Below are 11,673 nucleotides of genomic sequence, written 5' to 3' on the forward strand. Positions count from 1 at the left end.
CCTCCTATACTGGCTGAGTATATACCTGAGAAACAACATTAGTGTTGAAATATTGCCCTTTAGAAAGCTTGAAAATGGAGGGGAGCGGAGAGAGGGGGTCAAGAGAGAGCATAAGAAGCGGCAGTCTCTCCTTTCCAGTTTCCTTCGCATCCTCCCCAGCTCAGAACAAGGCCACACACCAGCGTGGACACAGCCTGCTCAGAACAAGACCAAAGGAATATCAGTTCACAGCTCTACAAAGCACACTAGTGTCAGTACAACTGGCTTTCAGATTTCAGACCTCAAATCTGAAGGAAGTTGTTGCATTTTCTATAAAGAGACTCCTGTACAAGTGCTATGGGACAGCTGCATTCACGTTCAACAACGACTCCAGCTAGACTACTTGCATCAGTGCTGGCTGCCTGTGGCTATTTGGTTTGATGGCAGAATCAAAAGGCGCTTTAACAACTTGCAGTTAACTTCTCCTCAAAACATACATTAGGCACATGAACAAAAAAACAAGAGCTCAATAAATAAGCTTCTCAGCAGAAGAAAAGACACCTGGATTGCAGCATTTCACTGAGGTTCCAGAGAAGGCCGTACAGACACCTGCATGCTGGAAGGTAACCTTTTCAGTGGCTTGTCAGCAGACTGCTTGCCACTGGAAGGAGGAGACTGGACTCCGGGATCTAGCTGGGAAGACTTGGACTTGCGACTGGGTAGCAGAGAATGTTTGCTGGGTGCAGCGTCTTTAGGGATGAGTTTTTCTTTTGCAGTAACGTTGGCATTGGTTTGGGAGGCTGGTGGGACAACACCTTTCTCTGATTTGTCTTCCAGCACATTTTTACTGCCTGACCTGGAACTGCCACTCCCTGTCTTTTTGGAGAGCATCGTGGTCTTCCCCAGGTCCGCTGACCTCCGTGTCTCCTTCTGCCTTAAGGCCGATTTAAAGAAAGACAATCCCTTCTCCTCCGACTTGCTGTCCCTCTTCAGAGCAGAACGCACACCCACGTTTGGAGACCGCAGGTTGGCCATCGAGGAGCTCCGCACGTGCTTGCTGTCCACTGCCCTGCTGTCACTCCTGGAGTGGCTGATCCGAGGGGAGCTCGTTCTCGAGCTGCTGGTAACGCTCGTCTTATCCGACCCCAGACTTAGCTTAGAGCCCTCCCTGCTGAGGCTTCGGTCTGAAGTCCGGCTCTTCCCAGCAGAAGAGCCCTTAGTCAATGAGCCTGATGGGGTTCTCTTGGCAGCTGTGGAGGATGGAGATGAACCTGCCCTTTGCTTCTGTTGGGCTGACGGGACAGCCACCTCAAGGGGCTTCGTGCTATGGTCCTTCCTAGCCTGAGCGGGAGCAGGAGACCCATGTCTCCCACCGGCCCTAGAGGAGTCCGTCTTACTTCTAGACCGGGACACTTTCTGGGCACTCTTTATTGGAGGAGGAGAAGCGTGAGAGACTTTGGTCTCTTGGGTAGATAAGACTGTCCGTCCCTTCCTCAAACTTTTGTCTGGCTCAGAAACTCCCTTGGAGCTGTGAACCTTCTTAGGAGTGCCATCTGCCTTCTCTGCAGCCAGCCCAGTCCCAGTGGGGGCTTTCACCTCCTTGACAGGAGAGCTATCCACAGAATCACTCTGATCGACAAAGGCGATTTGATTGTTGTTATCAAAAGGGTCCAAAGCAGGGTGACTCCTGTCTGGCTGCACAGAGCTTTTACCATACTCATCTGAAAGATCCGAGCTAGATGTCCTTACTACAGCCTCTTCCCTGAACGCCCCTTCCATGACAGCCAAAGGAGCCCTGCGAGCCGTCCTGTGCTCTCGCCGACTGCCATCACAGGGCTCCAGGTAGCTGCTAGAGAGGTTCCTCAGGCTGCCGAAGCAGGAGGTGGAGACTTTATCATCAGCAGCCTCCCCAATCTTCTCCAGGGTGGAAGCAGAGGTGTGCACCGGGGAGTCCCCAGAGAAGCGCGACGGTGAGTTGGAGCGCAGCTGCAGCTTCGCAGAGAGGGACCACGAGGGCCTGACGCCGTTCTCGCTCACTGCCAGGGGGCTGGTGACAGACGATCGTGACGACAGGCTCTGACGCTGGACACTTCGCACAAACGGCCGAGTTGAAAATCCTCCTGCAGAGAAAGAGACACCTCAGTGTGAAAGCTGAGCCCTGCCTGTCCCACCATCCACAGACACTGTTCCCCGTGTCCGACAGCCCACCTGCACCACGCTGCAATCCTCCCCATGCCTGCTGCAGCCACAGCTTCTTGCATGAAAGCTGACTAAGGAGTTCAACAACAGTTATTTGCTAGTAGCAGCCTGTAACTAAAACCCCAGATTTTCCTCTCATCCCTGAGCAGCAGGAGACCAAACACAGGTTTTGCACCTTGGAAGTCCTTGAAACTAGCCACGAATTCAAATTCAAATCAAAACTACGATTATGCTCCCAGAAGCGCATGTATTTCTGTATAAAAGAACATTTCCCACACCATCCTGTAAAAGGCCAACTAGGATTCCTACCTCTTGAGATAAATCAATGTATTTGTACTTACAAACACCAAATACAACAATAAGCACTGCAGAAATGCAACTGCCATGGTTAGGTCTGACAGTTACCCCACTGCTGCTGCAGGGACATCTCTACACCCGCTTCCAGATGCTCAGACTGTCCCATAAGCTCCATGTTTTCAGAAGTTATAAGGCACGACGTGGAGGAGCCACGCAGAGCCAGGAACTGAACAGGAACAACCTGCAGCATGGCAGCACAGACAGCACCTCTGCTAAGCTATAGCAATGTGCAGCCTCCCTGCAAAGGTGCTGCAGTGAAACCCAGAAAAAACACAGGCACGAGCTCTTGAGAGGTTTTGTTGTCAGTATTTCCTTTCTTTGAAAGGCTCCTTAAGGTTCTGCCCTGCTCTTCTCCATCCTTTTATACCAGAGAAGCTCACCTGTGCCAGAATCCATCTGCTCTCACTCACAGCACCTGCCTCCCCAGCTGCTAGGGTAAGTGCCCCTTAAACTATGTATTCTGCAGCTATGTTAGTAGGGATCTTGTAGCAGAAACAGTGGCCCGCTGCCCCCATGCACTGCCGTGCTGATACACACCATCATCTTCACTCCTTTCCCCAGTCAGCTCTACTGATTCCGAGAGTGAGGCCAGGGACGTGCGCCGTGACGAGGCTGCCGAAGCGACGCTGGGCTGCTTGCTGCCGGGCAGGCGGCTGACCCAGTGCTCACAGAGCGACGAGCTTGTGGAGCCTGCGGGGAACCAGGCACACACGTCAGGCCAGAACACAGGGAACCCTGGAAGGCCACTGAGAGTGGGGTACACACCACGCTGCACTGGCTTCGACAGGCACGCAGGGTGTGGTGCTGGCTGACACAGCCACAGCATCCAGATACTGCCGAGAGCAAGCCCCCACTCTTACGCAATAGTGTGGCCATAAGTTAGAGACAGAATGGCACCCAGCCCACTACGCTGTGAATCAACAGCAGCAGTGCAGCAGCCCGCAGGCAGAGGGCAGTCCCTGAGCTGCCAGGAAAACACAGTGCAAATCCTTTCCTTCACCAAGGCATCTGCATCCACTCCCATCCCTCCCCGGATTCAGCTGCTGCCCACCACAGACCAGCAGCACTGCTGGAGGGAATGACACTGTCTCATTTCATGCCCTGGTTTTGACAAGGGCAGCTCTGAGCAGCATTACCCATGGGGTAGAGGGGGGTTCCCCATCTCCACTGGCTTTGACACAATCACCCTCAAGAGTGGGAGTTTCCTGTGGCCCCTCTGTGCATCAGCACACTCAGAGAAGCCTCCCCAAGTTCTGGGACACAGAGCAGGGGCTTAAGCAGAGCAGGGCAGAAAATCCTTCAGAAGGACAAACTGTCCATGAAAGACAAACCACCACCTCTGCCTGACAGTGCCAGCAGGGCTTACCTGCCACAGAGCTGTTGGCAGACCAGGATGGGATTGCTGTGCGCCTCTGGTAGAAAAGAATGTAAGCTGTCTGCTTGCACACTTCGTTTTCAGGGAGCTGCTGAACATCACTGTCATCAAAGCAGTACCACTGGCCATCAACCGAGTTTTTGCAGTATGCTGAGAGGAAGTACATGACTATTAGACTTTCCTCACTCCTGCTACTCTCAGGTTTGCTGTATGATAACTTACACTTGACCTTATCTGCTGTGATGGACTCAGAGGGGAATGAAAGAAACGATTTATGCATGCAATACATCCTCTTCCAGTGTGACTGGCAAGATGGGGGCCTGAGGCCACCAGAATACAATAAACAGTTCCCATTCCAGCATTTTCTGTGTCCAGCATCACTGCTCAGAACAGGACATCATTACAGTACATCAAAGGGCAAAACCGGACACACACATTTTGGGGCTGCTGTGTGGAGTCATACAAATCCTGAGACCCACCAAGCAACTTTGTCTGTCTCTGGCTGCTCTGGGAGCTGCTGGAACAAGCTCAGAGGAGTTCATAAACTGGCTGTGCACTCAGACAGTGTGCAAATACTTCCTATGTCGAACAGCCTCTTGCAACTACACAAGTTCTGCTCTGAGTGGCCAGAAGCATTTTTGAAACATGAAAGGCCAGTTACATCACTCTGAAGGGGAAAAAAAGTAGCAGAGAAAGAAACATACAGTAAGACACAGAACCATAGTATAGTTAGGCTTGGAAAGGATCTTAAGATCATCTAGTTCCAATGCCCCTGCCATGGGCAGGGATGCCTCACACTAGACCACGTCACCCAACAGGCATTATTCCATTCCTCAAACTCATAAAAATTACCCGTGTGGTATTACACAGCCAGCCCTTATCAGTTGGGTTAGGTGCTTTTGTCAAGAAAGATGAGGAAGTTATGGACACTCAAATGTCAATATAACAGTTTTCTTTCTGAAAGGATGCACCATACATGACATGGCAGGTACTTGCCTGTATAGTGTCCCCCCTGCATGGTGCCATGATGATTGCAGACAGCATACAGGTCATAGATATAGTCCTCAGGATCCCTCCCGAGCCCGTAGGGCCTCCTCCAGGGTGACCAGTGAGATGGCAAACTCCAGCTGCTCTGGCTGCGTTTAACAACGTGAGGAGTCATGTCCAAACCACTCAGGGGGAATTTAACCATGTTCTGAAGTTTCATCCTTCGGTCTCCTTCCTGTGTAAACAGAAGGGCATGAGCTGCAGTGGCAGCAAGGCCACCACCCTCGGGAAACAGAAACCCGGGAGAGGAGTGCATAGGGCAGAAGAGGTGGTGTAGTGAGGCCCCCCAAGCTGAGCCGCAGGCCTCCAGCCACACTGCAAGTATCCTCACCTGGCGAAACCTTTTGAGATGTATGATGAGAACATCAGGTAAGGTCCAGAGGCTCAGTGTGATGCTACCCTGTTGCAGCTGCTTGCAGTGTGGGCATCGCCATGCGTCATCTGGGGCAAGCTGCAAGGAAGAGGAGAGAGCGGGGTTTAGTTTTCACCTTCTAAGGCTGCTTTAAGCTGTCAAACATCTTTTCCCTCACTTCCGAAAGAGGAGACAAGACAGGCTCCAAATCAAAGCTCAGTCATGGGTCCACCTCTAGGGCCACTCCTTTTTACAGCAGATCAGAGACCTCTGGCAATGAGATGCAGATTACTCAGTGTTCCAGGCAAGGGCCAGATCAGACCCATCTGCAGTCTGCTCCTGCCACGTCAACCTCCTCCCACCACAAGCAGAGCTAGAGGAGGAGAGCAGCCACACTCCTGGAGAAATGAGCTTGGTGGGCACTGCACTGGGTGCAGTGGTCGGGAGTCCCACTCAATGGGTTTGACCTGAGCCCACCCCAGGCCTGCTCAGGCTGTGGAACACACAGCTGCTCCAAGACAGAGCAGTAAATTCCCAGGAGAAGCCATACTGTTCTAACCCCTTATAATGTGTGCCAGAAAAAGACATCGTTGGTTCACAGGGAGGAAACTGCAGAACAGAGGAGTGAGTTCTCCTATCAACATTTGGGCAAAAACCCCAAAGGCAGCACCTCCCACAGCTTCCTCCTCACTGCAGAGAAACTCTGTCAGCAGGGCTGGTAACTACTGTTGTGTTACAGAACTATTCTCCTGTCTCAACAAATCAGTGTTAGCACAAAGCAGCTCCTGTGCTGAGCGTGGGAGCTGGTGCAGCGTGTGGACCAGCCAGACCTCCTGAGTCCTGTCTTGTCCCTACCTGTTCCTCTTTGGTGTACAGTTGGAAACACTGAGATAAAGTGCAGGTCTGAGGTTGGTGATGAAGCTCTCTCTGCTGGCGGACACTGTCGGAGTCTGGAATATATTCCTCTTCCGTGTTCACAAACAAGCTGCATCAGGGAGACAACACATTTACAGCACATCCACCACTCCCCACGCTGCCGAGGAGCTGCGCTCGGCGTGCAATCAGCAGCTCTCTCCTGGATCTGTCCCACCACTCGTGAGCGAGAGCTGCTGGCAAGAGATCCTGCCAGGGCAGCACAGCTGAACACGGGAATCACCTGCAGTGGCACCCGCTCCAGTTTATCTCAGACAGAAGGAGCCACTCGCTGCCCACAGGCTTTCTCACACAAGTATGATTTGTGGGGGACGGAGCCACCAGCGAGACGCCTGCTCTATAATGCAAAACCCAGCTACAGAGAAAAGGGCTCCACCTGGAGCAAGTCTGGGCAGCCCCAGGACAGGGCCACGGGGTGCAGCTGGAGGGGTCTCCTCTTTGCTGAAGGGTGCACAATTCACACAAGCACACAGCATCACTCTCGAGGTGAACACACTTTAAGGATTTCTACTTTATACTTACTAATCTTTAGTTTCCTTGTCCCATTCTACCACTAATTTCACATGAGCAGTTCCCCCCTGTCCACATGACTTCAATGCCCTGCAGAGAGGAGCAAACAGAAGTTAGACCATCTTTCAGTCTGAAGCCTACAATATCTTTCACATGCATAACTTCTCTCCGCCCGCCCTCCATCCTTCCTCCACTCCCACACAGCTCAAGTTTGCAAAGGAGTACAAGGAATTCATACAGCAAAGAACATGGCAGAGCTGGCAAACTGCATTACCAGTACTTTGGTTCTGGGAACAAACTGACACTTATTTACAGCACAGACATCCACAGATTTCTGAAGAATAACAGACACTACAAAGAAGTGAAATGGTTGGAGTGAAACTTCCATTGTGTTCTCCATTCGGCAGAGGACAGACTCCAGATGGCATCACAGACACCACTGCGAATCCTCACACAGCTTCTTGAGGACACTCAATCGCTTCCCTGCTCCTATGGCCTGTGAAGTCCATTCCACACATCCACTCCAAGACGATCCCTTCCTGCACACAGAGTCCCCAGCTGGCAAACCTCTCTCCACCCCTGAATGAGCACAGACTCACCTTTCCACTGTTGGGTGGCAGAGGGGTCGCTCCTCCTGAGGTAGCAAGTATGTTATGCCCACAACACTGACCACTCGCAAGCTGAACGGGCAAACCTGCAACAAGCAGAAGTCATCTCAATGGCTCAAACCCAGCTTACCCAAGTGCAAACCTGCTCTCAGCAAATTCACAAGTTATACCTAAGCAGCTTCCAGAGAGGTGAGGTACAGGAAGCGAGGCTTTGTACCCAACAACTCCTCTACAGCAACCTGAGCAGACACCCCTCTACTCTCAGAGCAGGTTCTCATCAGAAACACACCATCACTAAGCAAACAGTTTAGCTTTTCTTCAAGGCAAACACCAGCAACCAATGGATTCCAGTGCAGACACCAGCACCACTCTCAAGTACTTCTTGAGGGCAAGGAGGTGAAGCATGCAATTTCTTTACATCATCAGTCTAATCCTACTTGTACCTTTCACAAACAGACCAAAGAGGTGGAATACCGGATCTGGATATCATTGCATAAAGGAACACTGGGAAGCTCAGTTCGGTGTGTGCAGCATGATCATTACTGCAGGTAACTGGCCCCCCTCTTCAGTCCCTGTCACACAGAGGTGGAAGTCTTAACCAGACAAGCCGTGTGCCTCACCTGCAGGCAGGCTGCAGGCCGCAGGAAATACTGCATCTTCTCCAGGATTTCCTTCTGCAGAATATCCCAAGCAATTGTTTTTTCCAAATGCAACACAAAGGGCAAGCCAAACCTATGGGAAGAAGCAGCAATTGAGCAAGCAATTAAAGGATTATTCTGTTCAGCAATCGATCCCCAGACTCTGACAATGCCACTCTCCTTGCTCGGCACTCTTTGGATGAACACTTCTCTCCAGGGAAGAGGTGCTTAATTTAGGAATAACAGTGTCACAGCTGCCCGTGCAGAGGGCCCCTTCCAATGGGCTGCAGCCCTGCTCTCTGCTCAAGCAGCTTCAGGCTGCAGAGCTTTGTGACCTGCCTGGGATAATGTTTTGTGAAGCAAACGTGAGCAGCTGAGACAGTTCTGAGTCTGCTGTTGGTACAAATGCCTTTGCCAGGGTCATATCTCACTTCCCCCACCCTGTTTGACTCCAATTAGAGCCTTCCACACATCACAGATGTGGTCGGACATGCTCACTGTTCTCTGGAACCAAACAGCTTACAGAGAGGTGGCACATCTTCCAGCTGCTCTGCACTCACCACTTCCCACTAACATGGGACTATTTGAAGTTCACCAAAATCAGGAGTATTTTGCTGCATTCATTAATGTTTTTTGATCAACATGCTCTTTAGCACCTAATGCAAGCTAGGAATGCAAGCTGATGCTCCTTCGCCTTGTGTTTTCACTACATGGTGAGTAAGCCCCAGGTCAACTAAGGATGCAGCCAGAAGAGCAGCTCTTAGTGAAGCTGCCAGTCACCTTTTGCTCTGCTGTCCAGTGCACGCTCGGTTACACACCAGCAAGACAATCTTGTCGTTCGCTGCTGGTTTAGGAGAGGACTGCTCCAGTTTTCCAGACTTCGCTGTTCCTTGAGTGTAAGATATTGTTCGGGAGTGTTCAGTGCCACATTTCAAGTTATTCAGGTTATTGTTCACATGTATTCCTGAAAAGTGCGGAGGAAGGAAATGCTTTATTATGTCACTTGTCTTTAGTGCCCCCCTCAGGAAACCGTCCTTGGGCTGCAGAGGAGCAGGTCAGCATGGGATCAAGACCATTTTTGCCACTTGCATGAAGGCTGCAAAGAGCAATTTACTTTTCACTTTCTTTGCAGAAAGAAATCAAATGCAAGTGCTCACCTAACTGACTTCCCACAGCACTTTGTACAAGCACTCATGGCTTTGCCTGCAAGAAAAGCTGAAGTGACACAAACCCTACTTAGGACTTCCAATAATAAAATTTGCCTTTGATTATGCTCCATCCACCCAGGATGCAATTACTCCCTTTCAAAGGGAGATGCAGAGAAGCGGAGGCTTCTGAGCTTTGAAAGAGAAAGTGTTTGTTCATTCTTGAGACTGTTTATTCATCACTGGCAATCTGATTTTAAATAACACAATTTCAATGGCTTCAGCTGGTCTCTAGCAGGTCTTTAAATTAAGTCTGACAACAGATCTCACATTAAGGCAGCCTGGTGTGCAGAATCAGCCCGGGAAGCGGAAGAAAGGAGTGTACATGGCTTCTTGATAACCTCCCAGCTGACAACACCATGAAGTCTGCTGGAATGAGGCTGGACAAAGTCAGAGATGAAATCAATACACCAGAACACCAACTACTTGTGGGACTCCTATTCTCAAGTATATCCTTTTCCAAAACAAGCCTCTCTCACACACACCTGAGGTGGGCATTAAGCAGAGCTATGACTTACCTCTCTGACTGAGGATACCCTCGGGCCTAAATATCTCTGGGGTCTCAAAGGCAAAAATGCAGTCGCTTTCATGAATGGTGTCCAGATCATCGGTGTCACAGAAGGAACGGTGAAACCCATCATAGTACATCTCTGTCAGCACGATCTAGAGCCAGCAGAAGCAAACCAGAGCCATTAAACCACCCATGCCTGGTCCAGCTGAGCTGCCCCATCCCTGCTAAGGGATGGCATTCCTCAAAACTTCCTGGCACTGGCCAGGAGCAAGGAACAGGGAAAAAGCCTGCCCTAAAAGAGAAGCTGGGGTGATGGCAGCACATGGAGAGGGTTTAGCGACATCAGACAGCTTTCCTGAAGCTCTTCCTACAGAGGAATTCCCCATAGATGCCCGATGGTTCCCTCACTGACAGCATGCGTGAGTGCCCATGTGATCAGGAAGGTCTGCACACTCCACTGATGGCTATCCCAACATCACTAGGTTTCAAGAAGCCAATGCACAGGGGAAAGCATGATCCAGGTTAGCGCCGCCCTGCTTCACGGGATGGGATTTCAACTCTTACATCCCCAACGCGGTACGAAAGTCCTTCTCTCCCTCCCGCTCAAGGAAGGACGCCTGGTGACAGGCTCAGCCCATTACCTGCTCCGTGGGTATCTTGGTTTCTGAGGATACAGCTTCCCGCAGCCTGGCCACCGTCCCTGCCACAGGCACGGCCACGCCGATGCGCATGCAGTGAGAGCACTTCCCCTGGTACACCACGGTGACATAGAGCGGCCTGCAGAGAGCAGGGGGGCATTTACACCCTGTAGCTTTGCTCTGCATCTTCATCTTTGCCCTGAACTTCTTATTTGGATTCTTTTTTTTACCCTCCCTGAAGCTTTTTCCTTTACTGGCAAATGCTGTCTTGCAAAAAGAGCAAAATGCTTTGCAGGAAAACTTTTAACTTCACTTTTTGACATTGGAGTCATCAGTGAGACTGTTCTAAGGAGAGTTAAAGAAAGTGCTTCATTTTTAATTTTAAAATGCTATAAATAAAGCCAAAAGCAGAATGTTTGGTTATGTGAATCAAAGATTTTTTTCTCCCCAAAATTAATTCTATAGGAACCTGGCGGGGGGGTGGGGGGGAAGGACCATTCTGGAACAAGTAAAAGGCTCAATTTTCCAATTCACCTGCAAAGCTAAAGAATTAAAGCCCCATATGGTCCTATCCATCTTTTTTAAAGACTTACTGCAGAGATTTCTGCTGACACCTCTCTTCCTTCAGTAGGAAATTAAACACGTCTATGTGCATGGGAAAGAGCCAACTCAACAGTTACATACCGTGTATGAGGCAAAGGAATCGGCAGAGAAATGCAGAGGAAAGGGTCAAAGGTGTTGCTCTGCTTCTGGCAATGAGGGCACGTCAGAGAGGACCTGGTGTGAATATCAGTAACAGGGCAGAGTTATTCCTCATGTCATCAGAAGAAATAAATCACCAAAGCACAAGCAACAGCCTTCCCTTGTCAACCTGGCCACCCCTTTCTACTACTCCTCCTCCCCATAAAGCAGCTCTGCACAGAGGCTCTACAGACAGAGCTTCTGCAAGCGATGGGCTGCTGGTTCCTAGATCCTTTCTGAATAATTAGGCTGAAGGTCCATTACAGGTTTGCCAGGAAAGATTTCACCCCACTCACTGCCTTTTAATAAACACCACTGCAAAATTAATAATTCAGCAACAGTTGCTCCAACATGGAAGGTTGGGAAGGGCTTTGCCTTTGAAGAGAGGTGAACTGATAGGAGGGAGGTGGCAGCATTAGCACCACACGTGTACAGACCTCTTACTCAGAAGGGAAAAACTTGCTTTCAGTATGCACGGGGGCAGGTGAAGAAGCGGTACATACTGTAGATTTTCACAGGATATACCAAATTTAAGTAGTGAAATTCCCTTTCCCCTCTGGAGCAAGATCTTAGTTCAGAT

The 11,673-nt window shown here is 50.3% G+C and overlaps 1 protein-coding gene across 1 annotated transcript in view; it reads right to left on the bottom strand.

The window, feature by feature from the left end:
• Window positions 1–555: 555 nt before the first annotated feature.
• Window positions 556–11,673, bottom strand: part of USP43 (ubiquitin specific peptidase 43) — an 11,909-nt gene continuing 791 nt past the window's right edge. The window contains exons 3-15 of the mRNA XM_010019086.1: window positions 11,037–11,129; window positions 10,356–10,491; window positions 9,722–9,866; window positions 8,779–8,962; window positions 7,981–8,092; window positions 7,352–7,446; window positions 6,765–6,842; window positions 6,165–6,294; window positions 5,289–5,408; window positions 4,907–5,132; window positions 3,902–4,060; window positions 3,073–3,225; window positions 556–2,099 (exon numbers count right to left, since the gene is read on the bottom strand). Of these exons, the coding sequence (XP_010017388.1) occupies window positions 556–2,099; window positions 3,073–3,225; window positions 3,902–4,060; window positions 4,907–5,132; window positions 5,289–5,408; window positions 6,165–6,294; window positions 6,765–6,842; window positions 7,352–7,446; window positions 7,981–8,092; window positions 8,779–8,962; window positions 9,722–9,866; window positions 10,356–10,491; window positions 11,037–11,129 (3,175 nt within the window). The remainder of the gene's footprint in view (window positions 2,100–3,072; window positions 3,226–3,901; window positions 4,061–4,906; window positions 5,133–5,288; window positions 5,409–6,164; window positions 6,295–6,764; window positions 6,843–7,351; window positions 7,447–7,980; window positions 8,093–8,778; window positions 8,963–9,721; window positions 9,867–10,355; window positions 10,492–11,036; window positions 11,130–11,673) is intronic.

Source organism: Nestor notabilis, unplaced genomic scaffold (genome assembly GCF_000696875.1).
Source record: "Nestor notabilis isolate BGI_N333 unplaced genomic scaffold, ASM69687v1 scaffold17287, whole genome shotgun sequence".
Taxonomy (NCBI): domain Eukaryota; kingdom Metazoa; phylum Chordata; class Aves; order Psittaciformes; family Psittacidae; genus Nestor; species Nestor notabilis.